At 46.5% G+C, this 22,682-nt stretch overlaps 2 protein-coding genes across 5 annotated transcripts; one reads left to right on the plus strand and one right to left on the minus strand.

The window, feature by feature from the left end:
- The first annotated feature begins 330 nt into the window (after nucleotides 1-330).
- On the plus strand, nucleotides 331-7,069 carry LOC112874146 (E3 ubiquitin-protein ligase MARCH1). 4 transcript variants are annotated; one of them, XM_025937325.1, is made up of 9 exons: nucleotides 331-988; nucleotides 1,307-1,389; nucleotides 1,867-2,195; nucleotides 2,301-2,386; nucleotides 2,531-2,677; nucleotides 3,103-3,205; nucleotides 4,050-4,162; nucleotides 4,277-4,391; nucleotides 6,669-7,069. In XM_025937325.1, the coding sequence occupies exons 3-8, from the start codon at nucleotides 1,919-1,921 to the stop codon at nucleotides 4,367-4,369; spliced, it is 819 nt and encodes a 272-aa protein (XP_025793110.1). In that variant the 5' UTR covers nucleotides 331-988; nucleotides 1,307-1,389; nucleotides 1,867-1,918; the 3' UTR covers nucleotides 4,370-4,391; nucleotides 6,669-7,069. The 4 variants fall into 4 exon arrangements, with proteins under 4 accessions (XP_025793110.1, XP_025793135.1, XP_025793118.1 ...); XM_025937350.1 differs by having other exon boundaries at nucleotides 1,946-2,195; XM_025937341.1 differs by lacking the exon at nucleotides 331-988 and adding an exon at nucleotides 1,118-1,148.
- Nucleotides 7,070-15,139: 8,070 nt separating this feature from the next.
- On the minus strand, nucleotides 15,140-16,914 carry LOC112877370 (bZIP transcription factor 11-like). The gene has a single exon (XM_025941665.1). The coding sequence runs from the start codon at nucleotides 16,040-16,042 to the stop codon at nucleotides 15,527-15,529; it is 516 nt and encodes a 171-aa protein (XP_025797450.1). The 5' UTR covers nucleotides 16,043-16,914; the 3' UTR covers nucleotides 15,140-15,526.
- Between the last annotated feature and the right edge of the window lie 5,768 nt (nucleotides 16,915-22,682).

Here is a 22,682-nt window from a genome sequence, read left to right on the forward strand (position 1 = left end):
ACGTCCCCACGGTGGTGGCAGGTTCCGGGGCGGCGGCGGGGGCGACGGTTTGACAACGGTGGAGCAGGGACCGGGCGGAGACGTGGCGTTCGCTCAGGTGGGAACGGCACCGGGCGGTGAAAATGGCCGGCGGCGGGGAAGCGCGGCGCTCGCACTCTCATAGACGCCACCCGGTTGAGGGTATGGAACCATCTCATGTCCAGCGTTTATTTTGGAGACACCATACATGGGATGGGGCAACTAACCTGTGGGGTCCACCTGTCATCCTCCCATCTTTCTTCCCCTACCCCCCCCCCCCCCCCGCGTTCTTCTTCATCCGCTCAACCCCCGTCGTCGGTCCGCGCCTCCGACCGGCCGGCCCTTGCCTCTGCCTGTGCCTCCCTTTGGCCGACGCCGCTCATCCCCGGCTCGTTTGAGCAGGAGCTCGGCCGCCGCCGCTCCGCATCTCGCCTTCGCCCTCATGGGTAGCTGCTAGCCGGCGTCCGCCGCTTCTCCGCACCGCCGGCATCGCTCCTCCTCGCTCCGCCGAGCCCGCGAAGCCCCTCCTCGCTCTGCAGCGCCCGCATCCCCACCTCGCGAGCTCGCACTCGCCCGCGCCGTCCCAAGTGCGACGAACCCGCCCGCCCGATTTGAGGGGTCCCACCCACACATGCTAATTAGTCAAGGTCAGTGCGGAGGAAGAAGGGAACACGACGAGCGACCAAACAAAGCCCACCCAACCCTCCTCCATTCCTGATTTTCCACGCCCCTCCTTCCCCTCCAAGTCTCCGGTCCCGATCCTTCGAGAAGCCCGCTGACGCTGACGCCCCCGCCCCCCGCCGTCCGCACCTGTCCATATACGGCCAAGGCAAAAACCGCGGCCAATCTCCTCTCTCGTCTCTCCCACTATACTTATCGTCGGCCCTCGCCACGCCGCTCAGATCTCCGGCCGGCCGCGCCTTCGCGTGATCCCCCATTGGAGGGGATCCGGCCTGCGTGGGCGTACGAGGTACGCAAACTTCATCCCTTCGATCCTCTCGCCCGCTTGCGGTGTTTAGGATTCCCGATTTGAGTTTCGGTCTCGTCAATAATCCTGGAGGGCACTTAGACCCATGCTTTTGTGCCGCCAATCCGTCAGTTGAAGACCCTGGATCCGAGCTGCATCATAGGTAGCGTGGCAATTTGTTCCGGGGGAATCGGGGCTGCAACTGTGATGGGGATGGGTATCTGGAACCGGGGTTTTATTGGGGTTTAGGATAAGATGACATATTAGATATACTTGGTTCAAACAGAGATACAATTGGAATTTGATTCCCACCTTTTTCAGGTTCTGTTGATGCTAGGTCGAGGTGAAGCTTGCCTTTGTCATCGGTCCCGCTGTAGTTACTTTGCAGCATTTGTGGTTATCAGGTGACAAAATTGTAGCGCACCGAATCCGTCGGAATTGGTTAAGCCTTGTAAAATCAATAAACTAGTAATAGGCCCCCAACATGGGACCATAGCTTTAGTTGTCAATTCTAAGGCTTCCAGTAAAGTAAGGAAACAATTAGATATCAAGTCTGAAGGATTCTCTATGAAGTATGTTGGTTTTATCCAGAATTTGTTGAAAATCAAGCTAAACAATGCATGCTCTGATTAACATAGCTTATATAGGTATATAGTAGTAACTTATAAACTCCATATCTGATATGCCTGTTTTCCAACCAAACTTTCGGATTCAGTTAGAAATACTTTAAATCATCATGATAATTTCTATGCAACTTTCTCTAATTGACTTGATTTTTATGTGGTGTCATATTGTAATAGCTAGGAGTTAATCTGTTTTAGCCTTTTAGTTACATGTTACTTATTGACAGGTTTCTTGACCTGCCATTTATAATCTTGCAGGACTTGTTTTTATCAAATGACTGGCGAAATGCTTTCTTGGTGATGTCTGGGTATGATTTGGGTGTTGTTTATAATGCAGTTGGCTTCTCATGGCACTCAAGCAGAAGAAACAATGCAGTTTGTACCCCATTGTGATCACACAGAGGTGTCAGATTCGCATCCAATAAGTTCACAACAAAAAACCGTAGAGAGATCCACAGAACGTCTAGCCTCATGTGAAATCAAGCCAGTTAGCGTTGACGGTGACAATGAAAATATTGAGGTCAATGAAGAAACTCACCTTGTTATTCAAGACGTTCCTCAATGCCGGATTTGCCTTGATAATGAAGGTTCACACCATGACTTGTAGTATTTTTCTTAGACAGTTCTTAACGATTTTGAAATGCCTTTTTATTTTTTAATATTTAGTTTATTTTGTTTTGCACTTGGAGAAGGCGATGACTTGATTGCACCCTGCCGTTGCAAGGGAACACAGAAGTATGTCCATAGGTCCTGTCTTGATAACTGGAGATCGACAAAGGTATGGATTCTTGAGCATCTTCTCTCTACACCGCACAGACTTGTAGACACTCAACTGTCATTGGCTGCACTGCCTCAAATCTCACACTTTTTAATCATTAGTCTAGTTGGCTCTAACCAAGTATGTCTGTTACACATCACCCAGGAAGGTTTTGCATTTTCACATTGCACCGAGTGTCGAGCTGCATTCTTGCTTCGTGCAAATGTTCCTCCAGATAGATGGTGGTTAAGGTTGAAGTTTCAACTTCTGGTTGTTAGGGATCACACCTTGATCTTCTTTATTGTGCAGCTGGTAAGATGCTCACACCTTTTATAGTTCAATGCAACAGATTACTTTTCTTCAGCGATCTCACATTAGGATTAGTTTTCACTAAATCACTGTTTCTCTTTTTTCCCCTAGATTTTATTTATTTATCTTAAGCTAGAAGCAGACATATGAGTTTTCCTGTTTTCTGCATTGGGAAAAATCAAGCATCATGCATGCTCCAAACCATATGTAGTGTGGTTTCCTAAATTAAGTTCACCTCTTTTCCCTTTTTCCTTTGGTTGAGTGCCTAGACCAAGAATATGGTATGGCATTCTTTATTTACATCGTGGGAAATCAACATACAATATTTTGCATAATAAAAAAAGAGGCCTGGACGATCATAATGCACCATGGACTAATATACAACTTTATTTTCTCTTACAATCTTGGTTTTCCTTATTGTCTGATAGGTAGTTGCTTTCTTGGGTATGGTGGTATACAGATTTTATGGAGATGAACTGCGAGAAATGTTTGGTTATGAAGAGCACCCATATGCTTTCTATGCCATGGCAAGTAAGTTATCTAATAGTTTTTCAAAGTGACATCTACAATTGTATTTTGTGCATGTTGGAGTTCTGTTTCAGCTGTGATTTGGAAAACTTTCACGAATAGCCGCTTATCTTCGAAGCTCAATGAGAACCATACCAATGTATTTTTTTTCACTGGAATTGCCCAATACTTATTTATATTTTAATTGTCAATTCTGACAATATGTTCTGGCATTTAATTTTGTAAAGAAACCCCTTATTTACAAAATATGTTTCATATAGATACTTGAATACGGTGTGTAATTGATATCTCTTTATGTATCTCTTTTCTGTTGTGAGGACATATGTCATCTTTGTGTAGCTTATGTTGTGAGGACTTATCATCTTGGTGTAGTTTATGATATATCAGACTATCAGTAACAGCTTTGGGCCTTAAAGATAAAGAAAGAGTTCATTTTGTTTTATGTTAGTGGGCCTTGGTTACTCAGTGTTACTTGTGTCATGGTGGAAACTATCTTGTACGACTCCACTAATCACACACAGTTATAGTTATCCCTATGAATGTTTTTGTAGTTAATAACTTAGAAGAGACTCCAAAGATTATAGAGGGACATAATTAACACAAAATTTTATGTGCTTGGAGCTAGAGAACAGATAAAATCATTTAAAAGCATGTAAAGCACATAACTGGAACTCTGGCAGACTGGACGAGAATGCAATGACATACATCCCTTCCCTGCTGTCATTTAACTGAACAATTTTATAGTTAACTGCTGTATGTGTACATGAATTAGAATTTTTATCTGTACTTCACATGAAACATTTGTTGAGGAAAAAGATTAATTCTTGAAAAATTGCTCAAATTGCAGTATTGGCTATTGTTTTGGTTGGTTTGCTGTATGGATTCTTCATTGCTATAATATGTGGGCAGAGGATAACAGAACGTCATTACCATGTTCTTGCAAAGCAAGAGTTAACCAAGGTCCGTGAAGGAAAGAAGAAAATTCAGCAAGTTGGATTGATTTCTTTCTCCTTATCTTCTTCTTTGCCCCATTGAACTTGTATTAAATAGCATTTGATATTCCAATGGTGCCAGGAGTATATTGTAGAGGATCTTGAAGGAGCTGATCAATTGCCAGACCTTGATCCTAGCCATGTCACAGAGCTGAAGGTATTGGGACTCTATTGAACGTAGCTGCATATAACATCAGGTATGCAATGTTGCTCCTGTTGCTTTACAATATTTACCCAGCTGTTCTGTTTTAAAAGTTCTTTACTTCTCTAGAAAAGTATCTCCTTTTAGCATGTAGGTACAAGTGTAAAAAGGCTCTCAAACATAAATTAATCACATCAAATTTGTCTTCAAATGTTTAACATTTCAGATTTTTTTTCAGACCTCCACAATCAATCAACTTCTACAGTTTTTGTTTGAGACTGTTGCCTAAATTATTGCTTTTCTCCATGATTCATAAATATCTTCGTGATTCCTAAAATTTGAAGCACTTCTCCAGCCCTTTTATTTGCATATCCAGGACTATTGATGCACGCTTGGAAACAGCGAATGCCAAAAAAAGAAAAAAAGAAAACAAACAAAACAAAGAGTGTCAGCTTTTTCTCCCTTGTTTTCTTACTGTAGCACTAGCAAATGCCAGTCTTTTCTTGTTTCGTCCTGTAGCACTAGCAAACCTTGACACTTGCTGTGATGGATCGGCAAACCTAGTTCATTTATGTTGTCCTTGGACATAGAATTTGTTTGCAGGGGATTATCCATTGGACAATGCATGCACCATGCAGGATCTGGGAATTAACTGACACTGCACTTGTTTGGGTTCTACTAAGAACGTTATGTATGGTTTACTGAGTTGCTCCCACTAAACATTACAATTTTGAATGCCATAAGTAGCTGTCTTCTTCTGAGGAATTGAGCCTAGCTCAGTTGGTTGGAGGTGTGGGTGTAGACCCCTCACCACCCAGGTTCGGGTCCTCTTCGACTTGAATTTGGGTGCCTTTTTCTTCTTATTTACAAAATATGTGCCAATACCTTGGGAGTTTATCGATAAAATTTCATGTGAATACTCTTTGGTTTCCTCAAAGATGGATAGGGATGTTGCAGTTGCAGATATGAAATAAGATGGGCTACTGGTTCCAAGAATTAAATTTAGAAATATAGAATATCGAGGGCAAAATTTTCAGACTCAAAAGGGATGCATGCGGTCAACAAATTTGGGTTTCATCCACATATGCTGAAAACCTGTTGGACCAAGGATAAAGGCCCCCACCCCTCCCACTATAACACCTGGGTTTTATGGTCGGGTTGGCTAGGTGGGACGTTCTAACTTGGTATCAGAGCCGAGGTCCTGGGTTCGATCCCTCCCGGCCACGCATTTCCGCTGCGCGATTTCCCCTGCGTCTCTCGTGTGCTGAGACCTGCTGCGGGCTACGCCGGGCTCGCACGCCGTAGGGGGAATGTTGGACCAAAGATAAAGGCCCCCACCCCTCCCACTATAACACCTAGGTTTTATGGTCGGGTTGGCTAGGTGGGACGTTCTAACTAAACCAATTTGATCCAGTTCCTTGGGCATGTTTGCCGAGGCTTCTGGTGCCCAGATTCAGACATACTCTGTACCTTATTTCCTTGTGTCTTAGAAAGAGTACCTGGTTAATTCAAATTCCCAATCCAAATCTGCAAAGCTTGCATATGATGGTCATGCATAATGTTACGATTCATATTTCATAGTCATTTTGTACAAATTTTAATTACTTAAATTGTTTATTCTGTAAAGAAAATGCCCTAAAAATACTGCAATAGCAACAATTTAAATGTTGAACGAGGAGTTGCCTTCATCAATAGAGATGGCATCAGTTCTTTGGTCCCTCCTGGAACTATGATTTAGGAAACCTAAATGCCCCTCCCTCTCTCATTCTTCTTTTTTCTTGGAAAAAAGGCAATGAATGTAAATTGATAGTCTGAAGTATCAGCAGTAATGATGTCTGATAAGTCATAAGTGTGAATACACCAATTTTGGAGCTCAATAACAATTAGAATCGAAGAACATGTGAAAGGTGTATGGTGCTGATCCGCTTCTATTTTCAGTTGTACCATGTCATGGTCGTTGCAATGATTATGTGTAGGCATGTCATATAATGTTCTTGAGATACAGTATTGATGTTCATGATGAGATACTGTTTCCTCTGTTATCCCGTACAACCTGCTGGATCGGTACTGCCTAGACAGCTGCGTAAGGATGGCCATAGTTGTTGAAGTTACCAGAAATGGGTTGGCATACTTGTTTAACAATTAACACTGTCACATGCCCGGTTGTCATCTGTTTCATCTATAGGAGTCTTGAAGAGTTATGATACTCTTACTCTGTTGTTGGGAAACCACTTACATTTGTCACACTTGCCCCGCCACTTTGAAAACTGGGGATCTCTTCTATATGTTTCAGGCACTGCCTCGAGTTAACTTTCTTGTATATTTTTTACAGGTAAACATCGATGGTGAATCAGGGAAAAGCATACCGGAAACAAATCCTAGGTTGATGTTGCATGAAATACATATTTCATTTCCCACTTCACCCGGAGACATGAAAAATGGGCCTTTGTGCGGCCCATAAACTCTCAAAAATCAAAACTCTTGCTGGTTTGAAGCAGTTTGAAGATTCTTTGTTCTCAATGTAGGCTTGACAACTCTCAACCAAGATAATAGCATTAATTATCACACATCTCAACATACGAGAAAGATTATGATAGAAGTGCTAGGATGCCGGTCGGAATGGACATTTTTGTAAAGTAGTAGCATATTTCTATTAGTTCTTTATTCAGGTTCACAATAAATACATAACAGCTAAGATGCAAATGCGCTGTTCGTCGTACGTGCCTTGCAAAATTTAAATTGCCAAACTTGCAATCTTTTGCAGTTGATCATTTTCATCGAATCGATCAACTAAATAATACACCCTAGAGCTGGATGTGCGCAAAAGTCTGTACATGTTGCACCACTCCTCAGAAAATGGTATTGATGCGGACTTATGCTGGATTGCTTGACTTTGCTGCCTTCATAATTTGGTCTGCACATGCTACTCTTGTACCAGTGCATCCTTTTCATTGTTCCTTGCATTTTTCTATGATTGTTCCTTGCATTTTTCTAATTTTTCTATGATTGCTAGTACCTTGGGACTCGGGATGTGCTGCTGAAACCAGGAGCACGCTTGCAGGAGGGTACTCCTGCCTTGATGCTTGCATTGTTAATAATACAGCAGGCACCTGAAGGTGGTTATCATTAACAGCCCTGTGGAACCATCTCATGTGCAAAAGTTATCAAGATTCTAAATTTCCAATCTACTATATGTATAGACCCTGTTTTGAATTAGTGCAATCAAACTTTCTGGCTTTAAGATTTAATAGTATATTGTTAAGTGAAGGTGAAAGTGAAACTGACCCTTTGGTGACTTGTTAGAAGAGAATCCCAGGCAGTGTTGCCTCAGTGCCTGTCAAGTGTGTGCATAGCCATCATGGATCTGCATGAACTTGCTCCAGAAAATACCATGATGTCACCACGACGACTGTAAGTTGTGTTCTTCTAACTTTTGTTTAATTGAGCTATCAATCAATTAGCATGACCCATGAATCCTTGAACAGAATCTCCTCTAGTTTCCGCTTGGTCGGATTGCCGAAGAAGCAACATGTTTTTTGGGTCTTGCTTCCTACTAAACAATTAAACACCAATCCAGTCATCCAGCTTCTTATATTAGCCTTTCAAAAAAAAAGTTTCTTATATTAGGACAACTGCACTCAACTCGGCCAAAGATCAAGTTGCTTAACTTCCTAGCTCTTGACGAAAATACCATGTTCTAGCATCACCACGTGCACTGCACTTAAAATAGAAGGAATCTTTCTCATTTTTCACATCACCAAAGGAACTTTATTACTTCGATTCCAAGTTAACTGACCTAGCTAAGACAAGGTTCAAGCCTTCGCTGGGAGTTAAAGACCCACTAATGGGGATCCTAAAGCTGATTGTGGCAAGAGCCTGGAAGGAAAGGAAGCAACCATGTGTGGCAAGGGGGAAAAAAGATGCTACCCACCTACAACTTTCCATGATATGCGAGCATGTAGTAGCTAAATGGCACTGTGATGGTGACGCATGAGCATGGCAACGGATGTGAACTAGAGACAGCGACTTGGTCACTTGTTCCGTGTCAAAGTGTCCCAATGGGACTCACACTCTTTGATTAGGTGGGGCATTATGATTATGAGTAAACTTGGGCATTGATTAGCTCACTAACAAATTCATGCATGAATGCAAATGTCAGTTTGTTGCGTAACTATGACATTGCATGCATATGTAGTATGTTATTAAATGGCACAAGCAAGCATAAGCACTTCAGCTAGCCGTTACAGACTACTCCCTCCGTCCAAAAAAAAAATACAACTCTCGCTTTTTGTTGGTACCATGGCCCATCGGATGGTACCTCATCAGCAGAGTTAGTAGCTCTGGTCTTGTCCAATTGAATTTGTGCTGAACGAGTTAGCTTTTTGTTAGGTCCATACCTTCCTCATTTGGTTATAGGGCCCTCCGGGTGAACAGTATTGTGCCATTGCCTCTTCATTCCTTCCCTATTCACACAATAAAGGGCCAAGATCCACTGATTTGCTGCAATAATATTCTACCACAGCAGCCAATGAATTTCAAGCAATTTTAAGATGCACAATATTAATAATGTGGCGTGAATTTTCTTCCATAATATATATGCATATATGATTGAGTATCCTCTGGTTGACAAACAGACAAAAACATTTTTATTTTATAGCTGGGAATGAAAAGGTTGCACCAAAGTCAAGGAGGACGTTGCTATGGAGGCATGATTGTGATACGGAATGGCAAACTTCACATCAGTGAATACTGGCATTTTTTAGAGCGAGCCATGGCATTTGTCATAGAGCAATCTGTTTCTCCCCAATCACTGAATTGAGTTGTTCATGGCTTCTCTCAGTGAGGGATCATGTGTAGCTTTCAAGCACAGTAGCTCAACAGTGGGTTTGGTTTCCTAGTTTCTGCGATCTCTTGGACTCTCCTGCATGCATCTTGATGGGGAGAAAGACAGAGATGGCACATGGAATCAAATGAACCATCTGGACAGCTAGTGTTCATACTCCAAAATACTCAGTAACTCTTTGCAAGCAGTTAATCAGTTAAACTATATTCATTAGAAAGAACTAGTTGATGGAGAAAATATTAGTGATTGTTTCACTAGTGTAAGAGTAACCGAACGCGCCAGACAAGGAGTTCCTTTGTTTTTTTCTTGCTAGACCGAAAATGTGAGAGGGTAAAAGTTCTGGAGCAGAATGGTGATTAAGGATGGAACAAAGCATTTACAATATGATAGTGTTGCTTTAATCCTTTCAGGGTAAGGTACCAGCTCCTTTACCACACTGCATAGCACTACACTGTCATAATAGTCAAATTGGTGAGATGTACCGATGCCTCTAACCAGTTGGTGTAGATGAATCAGGCCATAGTAGTCACATCAACAGATACCCAGAAGTTTCAAATACCCCCAAAGAAAAGTTTGGTTGTTGTGCTAAACACAGCTAAAGTTATACTCAATCATGTCCTCCCAACAAACCCTGAAATACGAGGTTCCTGCTTTTCTAGAATGCAAAGAGCTGACTGTTGTCGGAATACGCTAACTTTATTACTGAAAATACCATGAACAGCCTTTCAAGAACATAAAAGTATCCTTGTAGCAAGGACTTAATCCTTGTACCTTTTGTCCTTCAGTTTGTGCATCCAGTCACAGGCCACGATCTTCATTGGCTGTTCTCCAAGTGTCTGTGGAGAGCACTGGGTGTCACTCTCTGCATGCTCTTCCAGGTAAATTCCTACCCCATCCTTCACCTCCCATGAATGCACGCTGCCACCACGGTTTAGGCATTGCAACAGCATGCTTTTGCACACTCCATTTCCCCCCTTGAACACTAGAAACAAAACCCTAACCTTCACACAATGACCATTCACCATGCATAGGCCGCAATAATGCCCGCATTTCCACCTTCCATTTTGGTCATTTAGCGTGAAGTCAAAACCGCACACTAAGGTGAAAAATGAGGGTAACAAACCAGCATAGTAAGTTTTATAAGTGGAGAGGAGCATGGCTGCTTTACAGAGCAGTATGTATGCAGGATCAGCTACATCTGGTACAAAGGCAAGGGGCAACGTGCATGTGAGTGTGCACATCATTTGTTTTTTTATCTTTTCTGTTTGCAGAAAAGTTGCTCCAAAAACAATGATAAAGCCGGCCGACCAAGCATATTTCTCTGTTGCCGATGGGCGATGGTTACCTGCAACAACATGGAATGCAAGGGAATCAGACAAATGCAATCAGATTCTGCCAATTGTCTATACAATTCTTCGGTGGAATCAAATGGTTCGTTTCTGCGAGTTTTTAAACCGCGCGCTTTATGCTCTTGGGGGAAAGCTCATGAAATTCGCCAGAATTCAGCACCAGGTGCAGTTATTCATCCAGTATTAACAGAGGATCTTCTTTATAAAGCATGGTTCATAATAGGTTCAGGAAGTTGTTCCTTGCCTCTTTCAGTTTCAAAACCTAACAAAAATGCTGCTTTAAACCACTCAGAAATTCCATGCACTTAAAGAGAGCACGATATTATTTTTCTTCAGAAGGAAAAGAGAGCACCAAACGCTATGTAATTTCAGGCATAAAGCCTTTTAAGGAAAGGCATACATATTGGATTTTATGCACTTAACCAAATTTAAATTAACAAACTAATAATCCTTTACAATTAACAATGACTGAATCTAACCTAGGGGCCTGTTCAATTGCTGATGGAGCAATGTGACTGAACATGAACACAGCAGCCTTTGTCTGCAGCCTTCCCCATATGAGTGCCAAGCATCAGGCCTCACCGGCCACATGGGCATAGGAGACACAAAGCCAGACTAATGCATGCATAACCCATGGTCATAACTCATAACCAAGTATTCAAGTGGGCACAAGTACAATTCTGCCTTGGTTTCTGCAAGAAGGAATCAAGAGATCATATTTTATTTTTTTAGGCCATATCTGCGCGTGAGGGATCGTGTTTGCACTAATCACCATCCGACTAGTAAGATCTAAGTTACTAATCTACTGTTAAGAAATTCCTATCATTGACAAGAAATAGTCATATACCGCATTTTGCGCACTTTGTGCTATATAATTTTGATCTTTATTCTATGGAGAACTGTTAAAGCGTCCTTTATTCCAATTCCTTATCCGGTTACTTGATTTTACTCTTAATTTTAGAAAAGCTTTTATTCTGCATAACCTTTGCATCTCCAGATAAGATATTTCTAGGCTTTTTAGTCATATTTGTGGTGCAGAACCATTTAAAAAAAAGATGATTCCACTCTTTTCTCATTTTTTTCGACAATATTTATCTGCAAATATATAAGATGCAAATGTGTCAATCCCAAAAGAAATTGAAATTCCCTAGTCTCCTGACCACTGATTGTAGCTTTTGGAACAGGGTCTTGTCAGGTTTCCCTAGTCTCATGATCAACGGCATTGAGATTCTTTTCCTCTTTTGCTTTCATGTTTTGTAAATTACAAGTATCAGATGTGTAATCGCATAAGCAACTCATGTTAAGGTACAAAGCAGCAGCAGCAGCAGCAACAACAACTTAGCCTTTTGTCTCAAGCAAGTTGGGGTAGGCTAAAGATGAAACCTAAAGAAAACAAGAATAAGAAACACAAAAAGGGCACAAGCCAAAGGAAGAGTTAGGGGTTAAACAAAAAGTAACATTTGTCACAGTTCAGGTACGTTAATTGCTAATCTCCAAGCGCTCATATCCATAGCTAATTCCTTAGCGATATTCCACTCCTTAAGGTCTCTCTTAACCGTCTCGTCCCAAATTAGTCTAGGTCTACCTCTACCTCTCTTTACATTATCGTCCCGCTTTAAAACTCCACTACGCACTGGCGTCTCGGGAGGCCTCCGTTGTACATGTCCAAACCATCTCAACTGATGTTGAATCACCTTCTCCTCGATAGGTGCCACCCCTACCCTATCTCGAATTTCTTCGTTCCGGACTCTATCCCTTCTTGTATGCCCGCAGAACCAACGCAGCATACGCATCTCCGCTACACTCAGTTGCTGGACATGTCGCCTTTTTGTAGGCCAACATTCAGCATCGTATAGCATCGCCGGGCTAATCGCCGTCCTATAGAACTTACCTTTTAGCTTCTGTGATACCTTCTTGTCACAGAGGATGCCCGAAGCCTGTCGCCACTTCAACCAACCGGCTGAAATTTTATGTCTAACATCTTCATCAATGTCTCCATCTTTTTGAAGCATTGATCCTAGATACCGGAAAGTATCCTTCTTAGCCACCACTTTACCTTCGAGTCTAACGCCCCCATCCTCGTGCCTAGTCAGGCTAAAGTCGCACATCATATACTCGGTCTTGGTCCTACTCAGTCTGAACCCCCTCGACTCTAACGTGTGTCTCCACAGCTCTAACTTCATATTAACCCCTGCCCTACTCTCGTCAACTAGCACCACATCATCAGCAAAGAGCATACACCAGGGGATATCACCCTGTATGTCCCTTGTGACCTCATCCATCACCAAAGCAAATAGATAAGGGCTCAATGCTGACCCCTGATGTAGCGCTATTTTAATTGGAAAGTCACTGGTATCACCATCACATGTTCGAACACAAGTCATCGCATCCTTGTACATATCCTTGATGAGGGTAATATACTTAGTTGGGACTTTGTGTTTTTCCAAGGCTCACCACATGACGTCTCTCGGTACTTTGTCATACGCCTTCTCTAGGTCAATAAAGACCATGTGTAAGTCCTTCTCCTCTCTATATCTCTCCATCAACTGTCGTACTAAGAAAATCACCTCCATGGTCGACCTTCCAGACATGAACCCAAACTGGTTTTGGGTCACCCTTGTCAATCTTCTTAGTCGATGCTCGATAACCCTCTCCCAAAGCTTCATCATATGGCTCATCAGCTTAATTCCCCGGTAGTTAGTGCAACTTTGAACATCTCCCTTGTTCTTGAAGATCGGTACTAATATACTTCTCCTCCATTCCTCCGGCATCTTGTTTGACCGGAAAATTAGGTTAAAAAGCTTAGTTAACCATACTACCACCCTCTCGGCCAGGCATCTCCATACCTCAATAAGGATGCCATCGGGCAAGGAGTAAATATCTTCTCTCACATCTCCAATCTCCATACATTTTATATGAAAAAAACAGTACTTTGAAACACCAAGTGGAGTTAAAGTACTATTAAGTAATGCCGTAAGAGCAGCTGAAGAATCTTGAGAGATACTACCACCAAGAAAACCAAACTCCACTGTTCTGGCTCTCCAGGGGCCATTTCCTAATATATCTACAGACACCCCAGTTTTCCTGCTGCAAGCAACATGAACTTCATTATAGAAAAACAAAATGCAGAAACATATACACACCAGCTAGCCAGATCAAGCAGAAATATGGGTAGGTAATTCACTTGGCCATGCAGAACAAAAAACTTGAGAAATGTACCATTTATTTATAATGCACTACTGTTCAAATTAGTCATGCCTATATCAGGGCTTTGGGAGGGATCTGTGCATTCACATAGAGAACAGTCAGGCTAGCACCAATGCTGATGAATCTGAAATCTCAAACCGTCTGTAAGGTCTTTTTCATATCCACCGACTTCCGGATGATCGTCGGCGCATCTGCCACCGACCGCCCCGACCTCTACACCGGCAGGACCGGAGATGGAAGAATATTCCGGGAGGTTCTTCACATATCTTCCTCTGTGGGAGGAGATGAGGAAAGGCTGAGGCTTGGGCTGCAAGGTGGTGAGGTGAGATGAGGGTGACCACCTCCTCCTTGGCCTTGATTCCCTCCCCTTTGCAGAACGGCTTCTGCAGCAATCCCCTCTGTGTGAGAGCTGGCTCTAGTCCATCAATGTAGCTACCTCCCAGCCCCAGGCATTGCAGGTCCATTGCACCAATTGCAATTGCAGTGCAGTGGTCCATTCCATTGCATGCCATAGTGACCATACAAGAGCATCATGCATTATACTTCAGTGGCCATTTGGGGATTGGGAGTTGTTGGTGATCTGCAGCTCCAGTTATAGCCACTGCAAGATCAGATTCATGTGTGTGTTGGGTGTGGGTGGGTGTGAGTGACAGAAGAATCATCAGAGTGCAGCATGTGGCTTGGTGGGTACCAAGAGAGAGATCATGTGAGCTGTGGTCTGATGAATGCAATGAAATATCTGTGTGCTGTGGGACTGAAAGACAGAGAGGTGAGCTGAACTACATGAGATGGCACCGAGGGCTAGGCCAAGGCTACCACTAGTGCTACTGCCATTTGCTTGCAGGGATCACTGTACTGGTACCAGTGTACAACAGTGCTGGTCCATGACAACTAGAAAGTGGTCTTCTGGTACAATCAAGCTCTCAAGAACAAACAAACAGAATACACAGTGGCTCAAAGTGGGGGAGAATAAAGAGGGTAATTTGGAGAATTTCTTTCTCCGTGCACAATGGCCATCAGTACTGTATTCAGCCAAATCCACAGAAAAGTGAAATATAAACGAGCCAGTTACTCCATTCTATTCCAACCATAAAGACTGGCTGCTATCACTCTGATTATTCCCACTACCTTAAGGAATATTGAGAGGAATTTTCTGCAGTGAATAGTAGATAATATGCTTCTGCACCACTTGCCCATGGGCATCAGAAAAATTTACCAGCTGTTATAATCTGAAGCTGACAGCCAGACAGCATCACAGCATTCAGAACCAGCTGCGGATGCTCATAATATTTACAGCACAGTACAATCCAGAGGCACAGGAAAAGATAAATCTTGCTCTAAACAAAGCAGTGAAAAAAATTTGACAGAACTGAACCGAACATTAAAAATGATGCAAGGCGCAGGTAGAGTAAACTGTAAAATATATATTGCACTTCCTTTGTTTGAAGGAGAAATACTAGTAGGGTTACTGCTCTGATTCTTACATAGTGGAGTGGCACAGTACATGAAAACAATGACCAGAGCAGAACTTAAGAGTTACATATGGTAATTAGTAGTGGTTCATTAACCTTAATCTCAGCAGCTAGCTTAGTTAATTAGGTGCAGCGCTCAGTTGCTTACCCCCAGCACAATACAGTAACAGTAAATTCCATGGTTCACCACCTTGTGATCTGATTTCAGCTCCATCTCACTAGCAAATTACTAACCTGAAACACCAAAAGCAAAAAAAAAAAGAAGAATCTTTTTTCCCTTCTTGATGCTTTGTGATGCCATGGTGATCCCAGTCTTGAGCTAGCAGAGCGGGAACATCTCTGGGCAGGATCTAAGGAGGTCGTCGAGGGCGGTGGCGCCATCGAAGGCGAGGTAGGGGTCCGAGGACGCGGAAACAGCGGCGGCGGCGGCGGTGAGGGAGACGGCGACGGCCCCGGCGGCCGCGGCGGCGTTGGTGTTCATGCAGGCGAGGATGTCATTGAGGGAGGCGAGCCGCGCGGCGAGCTCGGCGGCCTGGGTGCGGAGGACGGCGTTCTCGGCGTCGACGGCGAGGAGGCCCTGCGTGGTGAGGCCGAGCGCGGTGGCGACGTGCGCGTTCTCGCGGCGCAGGTGCGCGGCCTGCGCGGTGAGGTCGTCGAGGTGGCGCTGCTTGCGCATCCGCGAGCGGCGCGCGGACTCGCGGTTGGAGAGCATCCGCTTGGCGCGGCGCTGCTCCATGAGCGCGCGCAGCTCCTCCTCCGTGCCCGCGGCGGCGGCAAGGGCCGCGGTCGCCGCGGAGAGCGAGCCCGAGCTGCCGCTCCCGCTCGAGGAAGCCATCGTTGCTGCTTCCTTCCTTCTAAGAACCGCCCTTTCTTGCAAGAACAGAGCAGAGCAGCTCCCTGCTCCTTGATTTCTTCTTCTTCTTCTTCCTTATTACACGCTACTACCAGAGAAATCGGAGCTCTTCTTTTTTCTGGCCTCGATTTCCTGTTGTTGGTAAATTAGGGGACGCTACAGAAGATCTTTGGTAGCAGCAGAAGTAGGGAAGTGCATGCAAAGCTAAAGCTTCAGAAAGCTACTAGTTGTTGAACTGAAACAGAGACAACGACGACGGCGACGAAGACAGAGACGACAGAGAGACAGAGGAGGAGGACGATGCTACTAAAGAGAAAGAGGAGACGACGAGGGCAGGACGAAGACGACGACGGCGAAGAAGAAGAAGGAAGGGAGGGGCGCGGTGATGGGGGCGAGTTGTTTATGAGAAGACATAGAACCAGTAGAGGAAGACGACGGAGAAGGACTGGACGAGATGGGTGCGTCGCCGGAGTGTGGAGTTGATCATAAACCCCGAGAGGAGGATCTCACTGATCACAGGCGACATCAATGAGGAACTCTAGAACGAAAGGCAGCATGTGCTTCCCCTGTTGTTGGCTCCGATTGGCACTCCCAATCGGAGCAACCAGCCCGCGGCTTCGGCGGCGGCGGCGAGGTCGAAGGCGGTCGAGCAGGGCGGGCTGGCCTTATAAAGCGGTCGGAGCTGCAGCAGCACCCGATTCGATCGGTGGTGGTGGTGGTGGTGGTCGGTGGACGGTGGCTGGCTAGCTAGGCTAGATGCTGGGCTCCTCGCTGCTCCTGCCTGTGGGAGAGATGCCCGCGCATCTGCCGGGAGGAAGAGGAGAGGAAGGAGGGGGAGGAGGGCGGTTGGCGCAGCGACGACGCGGGGATTTATAGCCGCGGGGAATGGGGGAGGTGGGAATCCGTTTCCGGGGGAGGCGTAGAGGTAGTAGAGCAACGCAGAGCAGGCGCAGCTCGACGGCTCGAGTCGGGAATAAGAATGGGAATGGGAATGGGAATGGGTGGAGACTGCATGGAAAGCGAAAGGCGGCGATTCCGGTTCCCTGACAGACAGGGCGGCGGGCGGCGGCCGCCCCGCTCGGTGAGATCAACGGCGGCGAGAGGCTCCGCTGGTTTCACCATTACCGCTAGCTCATCAAGCGGTGAATCTTGCTCGACCGTGACCGTGACCGATCCGAATCTGCATCGGGCTCCGCGAGCAGCAAGAGCAGCCGTGGATGCAGAGAGAGATACTCTCCAGGTTCAGGCGGAGCAGAGCACGGTAAATAAAAATTCATCCCGATTGTTTCTTTTTCTTTTCACTGCCCGGGACGACGCTGGTTGGCCGCCCGTGCGTGCGCGCGCCCGCCGTGGCCGCACGTGCGGGCCCGATCGATGGACCTGGACGCAGCGGCGGCGAGGCATCCATGAATCCATCCATGGAGCAGCAGGACAGGTGCCCTCGTGCTCCTCTGCTCTGCTGCCGCCAGGTGGCGAGGCCAGCTCCCTCCACCCGAGCTTTTCCGCCATGGAGGCAGGCATGAACAGAGCAGGGGCGAGTAGAAAACTACTGTACGCTTCAACGGACGGGACGGACCAATCCCGGCGGCCCGCCATGGCGCCATCATGTCCATCCACATGCGGAGCTGAGCCCCGACCCTCCTCCTCGTGGGTCGGTGGGTCCTCTTACATTTTCGCCATGGGCATCATCTCCACATGGATGAATTGAGATTGCTCAGGATCGTTTCAGCAACGATGTGCCTCCTGAGTCCTGACTGAATTCTCCCAATGCTGAACTCTGTCTCTACCTTTCAGAATCCAAAGGAATTTACGCGTATGGGCGGGTAACTCGCCCGGACATTGGCGCAGATCGAGATCGGCCAGGACGGAGACGAAGAACATTATTGAGTGGATAGGATGGAACAGGCTAGGGTATCGCGGTGTCGTCGCTCAGCCGATCATCCTCCGCTTCGGAGAATCTAGAGCAGCACACGGCAGCCGCGCGTGCAGAATCTGCCATCGCAAGTGGCGAAGCCCCAGGGGCCCTGTCTGCACGAATTCAACGGTTGGACCTGGACGGACACGAACCTCTCCCCTCCATGGCTCCATCCTTCCTGGCTAGTAGTCCGTGATGGAAGAGAGAGAGGGAGGGGGAAAAAGAAGATAAAGTTCTGCTAGAGAGCTAGATATCCATGGTCAAATTTGGAGCCCAACAACTGTGCCAAATTTCTCCCCTCATGTTGTCGAGATCCATTTCTCCTGTCAGGGATCGTTGGCCTACGCTCCTCTGCCTCTGCCATCGACGGCTTCGCACTGTGGTAGATCGGGCACGTCTGCCCACGTCGGCTTTGCACTCTGAAGCTGACGCGAAGAAATGAGCAGGAACAAAAGGAATCACAGCCCCCGAATTCCTACGGGATGTGGATCATCAGCTATTCAGATAACTGCTCCTCGTCCCTCAACAATATCCATTCTGACGAGCCGAAGAATAAAACTGAACAAAGGGAAACAGATACCTAGACGCAAAAGTTGCAGACGACGAAAGGAGCCAGCTGCGCTCCCAGTATTGTGTACACAGTCAGTGGGTCCTGGTAGCTAGCTAGCTAGGAGCTAGAACTCGATCGAAAGCACGGCCGGTTCCTGCAGCATCGAGCCCACTCCAAGCAACCAACCAGACACAGACCAGATGCACGAGCGCGAGCGCGAGCGCCTTTGCTCTTTCTTTCTCGTCGTGCGCTGGAACCGGAAAGAGGGAGGGCCGGGGATCGGACGCGGCAGAAAGCGGCCGGACGGGGAGACGGAGCTCGCTCGCGCCCATGCGGCGCTGCCGCCGCTTTCCCCGAACCGGCGCTCGCGGCCGGCATGCCGCGCAGCGAGAAGCGCACACCGATGGTCTCGATCGCGACGCCGATGCATCAGATCAGGTCGCCTGCGAGAGAGATTCAGAGCTGCAGTGCCTGCTGCTGCTGCTGCATCCTCGGCGCCTCCATGCCGCCGTGTCCGTCCTTTTCCATGTCGCCAAAAGGGCTAGCGCGCGTCATCTTCTCGTGGAGGTCGTAGCTGCGCTGGTAGCCCCCATGCCTGCCCGTACGTGGAGGCCGCTGCTGGGAGCCACGCATGCCGACCTCCGATCTACTACTAGCATTCTAGCACTGCGAAGCCAATAAATAAGGCCTCTGCTCTGACTCTGATCTTGCCCTCCCTGCGTATGTGGCACAGTGGCAGGCGACGCGTGTCTGTTTCTCTCTTTCCCTGCAAGGATGCGTCTGCGTAGGCTCTTGCTCAATTGATCTTCGCACGAAAGATCGATGCAACTTGGTTGCGGCACTCGCAAAAAAAAAGAAAAAAAAGTTTTACTGCCATGGACTCTCACCTCACCTCAGCCCTCAGGAGATGCATCAACCGGCGGTACCGGCATGACGCAGATAGAGAGAGAGAGAGCGCGCGCGCGCATGCATGCGTGTGCACTGTAGTAGCTCGTCTGCTGGCTTGTTCCGCGCCGACGTGCCTGCCATTCAAGTGATCACTAGCTCCTCCCTGCTCAACCTGCGCCGCACATGCGTGTCGTGCATGCAGGAGCGGTGCAAGCTGCTGCACGGTGGTGGGGTGTGGTGGGTCGCCGGCCCCCCGGCCGGCGGCGCCAGTTCCGATGAGGGGATAGATCCGCCCTCGTGTGTGGCGGCCGTCTAGCTAATTAATTACAGAACCGATCGACCAAAACTGCCGGGCCGGCCGGCCACGAATTTGCTGTGGCGAAATGGAGCAATTAAGCAGGAGGGATCGGAGGAGCTAGCGCGGCCACTTCCTCCGCCACCGCGCCGCACGTTCACCTGAGGCCGCGGCCCCCGGCAGCAGCCAGCTAGATAGCTTGGTAGCGAAGGCACATACCCCATCGGCCGGCGGCGTGTCGGAATCTATCGGAAGCCTCCAGATGGATGGATCGACGGCGGATCTTCACCTCCATGGCGCGTCGCGCGCAGGCGAAGCCACGCCGCCCTCGCGACGGGCCGGCCGCCGGCACAGATGGCGGCCATGCATGCTCGCGCGCGCGGCGCCTCAACCCCCAGCAATGGTGGCCCGGGGATCGGATATGGTTACGGCCGCGTGCTGCCCCGACAGCGGAAAACAGTGGCGCGCGGCGCACGTATCGTGATCTGGCGTTCCGACGAGCAGTACTACTACCACCACCTTCCGTTTCGGGCGTAGGCGTAACGGCCCCAGTTTAAAGCGGGGCCCACATCGTCCAGCCGCGAAGCTTCGCGCGATCCTGACGCCAGCAACAAGTCCTTCCTCTGGAGCTAGCTAGCAATGGTGGCCTGGCAGGCTGGCAGCAGCTATGATATCTAAGCTAGGAGTGGTAGATGCTTGCTGCTGCTGCTGCTGCTGCTGAGCTAGGCATCCATGGCGACTGCCGACTGGACCGGGCTACAACCAGAGCAGATCGGGGCTCGCAAGTGGTCGGTCGTCAGACGGGTTGTTGGTTCGTTGAATCTGGCTAGCTACCGTGCGCCGGATGATCGAGTTGAGAGCCACCAGCAGGGTTGCGACCTCGGTCTGACATGCGCGCGTTACTGACTGACGATGACGACTAGTGGAACAGCACGGGTGATCAGATCTGATGGCCACCACTCCTTTCGGAGTCAGCTGGGTACGTACGTCGTACGTTATGTACCGTAGTCAGCGATCTGCGCCACTCTTTTCAGATGCGGCACTGCCGTCCAGACGTGAGATGAGAATTTTTCTATCCGCAACGTTCATAAATAATAAATAATAATTGCAACATCAAAATCAACGCTTGCAACATAAAAAAGATATATATATACATATAAATAACTCTGATGTCCAATTTGAGAATAGAAAATTTCCATCGCAACATTAATATCATATTTCATGCAACATCCACCGCGCGACATAAAGAAATAATAATTGCAACACCAATATTTATCTCTTGCAACATAGATCATAGGTCGGAGCGTCCGATTTTTTATGCACGTCGGACATCCGAATCCTAGCATTACCGTTTCAGATAATCTCTTTATTTTCATTCTTTCCCTGCGATGAAGTGTTCCTTGGTGATGATGCCCTAAACAGAGGAGGTACAATATACAGAAAAGTATGCAATTTATTTTAAGAGCGTTTGGATCCAAGTACTAATATCCAAAAATGCTAAATTTTAGCATTAGTTTATTCAAGTAGGAGTGCTAATGAGATGTGTTAAACTTTAGTCAAGATTTAAAAATTTGCTAAAGTTTAGCACTTAGCATTAGCCCATCCAAACAGACCGTAATGTTTATAGCTAGGGAAACCGACTTATCTTTTACAAATGCAAATAGTGCTTATCTAAGGTAAACACGCAACAGCTAGACATTGTTCATCCTCCATCCGAATAGATTGGAGAAAATTCCCTATATAGTATATCAGATAAAAATTTGGTTCCCTATAAGACATTAATTTTTCTTTTTGCTTCCCTTATTTGACATCAAGATTTATTTTTCATTCCTTCCTTGACATTTATGCTCCTTATTTGACATCGGGATATATTTTTTCCTGACACTTCCGTTAGTTTGGCTGGTATATCTCACCAAGAAAAATATTTTTACCCCTCATCTTATCTAGTATAGAAGTTCTTGTCATATATGGATAGAACATGCAACAATGAAATTGAATAATTTACCATGAGTTATGCGAAGGACAATATGAAGCTGCACATTGTGTTTGCCAATTTTGACAACTTTAGTTAGATAATTATTCAATGAAAAATAGATATTTAACATATATTAGAAGTATTTTGGTCCACATATTAAATATCCGACATATTGAGAGTGAATTTGACGGAAGTTTCTAATGGATATACCTGAAGTGTCAAGAAATTAAAGGAATGAAAGTTAAATCTTGATGTCAAATAAGAACGACAGAATCTTGTAGTGCCATACGAGGAACCAGATTTTTATTCAGTACCATATATAGAATGTACCGGTGTTTGTTTGAGATGCCACATGCACCGAAGAGACATCGCATGCATGGATGCTTGACGACGTGGCACACGGAAGAAGTCGATCGACTCCGGCCAACGCAATGAATTCATGCATCTGTGTCGTCGACAACGAGCTGCCCTCTTCTTCGATCTGGAACAAGCCGAGGCCAGGGAAAAGAGGGATGATTTGCGGCGTTATCCTGATGGATGGATAGATGTGGTGACCACATGAGCAACGAGGCCGGCCGATCGATCTGCGTATCCGGCCAGCGGGTGATGAGATGAGGTGACACCACTAGCGAGAGGCGAGCTGCACACGGAGAGGTAGCTTAGCTTAGCTTAGTACCCAAGGCACAAGCAATGCAAAAAAAAAGGATCCAATAACAGCCCTATCCACCAACCTCACTGGCTTCTTTGCCTGTGTCTGCGTGCCTCCTGCTGCTGGAGCGAGGTGCGGTAGTGGTGCTCCAGCTGAGGGACATATGACAACTCCATGCAAGGTGACGACATGCATGCATGGTGTTGGTTAAGCAAGCAGCACTACTGGCGGCGTGTCTGCTTTGCACGGACCTGCCTACTGCACTTGCAAATGAACTGTACGTACGTGCTCGTTACAGTACATGCAACGTTCCCTTGGTATTTTTCTCAAATGCCAAAAGGGTCGTCGTC

This window comes from Panicum hallii, chromosome 1, assembly GCF_002211085.1.
Source record: "Panicum hallii strain FIL2 chromosome 1, PHallii_v3.1, whole genome shotgun sequence".
Taxonomy (NCBI): Eukaryota; Viridiplantae; Streptophyta; class Magnoliopsida; order Poales; family Poaceae; genus Panicum; species Panicum hallii.

What these genes read in the sequence shown, in the direction of transcription:
- LOC112877370 (XM_025941665.1), bottom strand. Translation starts at nt 16,042, where the DNA reads ATGGCTTCCTCGAGCGGGAGCGGCAGCTCGGGCTCGCTCTCCGCGGCG.
- LOC112874146 (XM_025937325.1), top strand. Translation starts at nt 1,919, where the DNA reads ATGATTTGGGTGTTGTTTATAATGCAGTTGGCTTCTCATGGCACTCAA. An exon ending in TCTTCTTTATTGTGCAGCTG is followed by an intron (nt 2,678 to 3,102) that starts GTAAGATGCTCA and finishes ATTGTCTGATAG; the next exon opens with GTAGTTGCTTTCTTGGGTAT. An exon ending in CAAAGCAAGAGTTAACCAAG is followed by an intron (nt 4,163 to 4,276) that starts GTCCGTGAAGGA and finishes CAATGGTGCCAG; the next exon opens with GAGTATATTGTAGAGGATCT.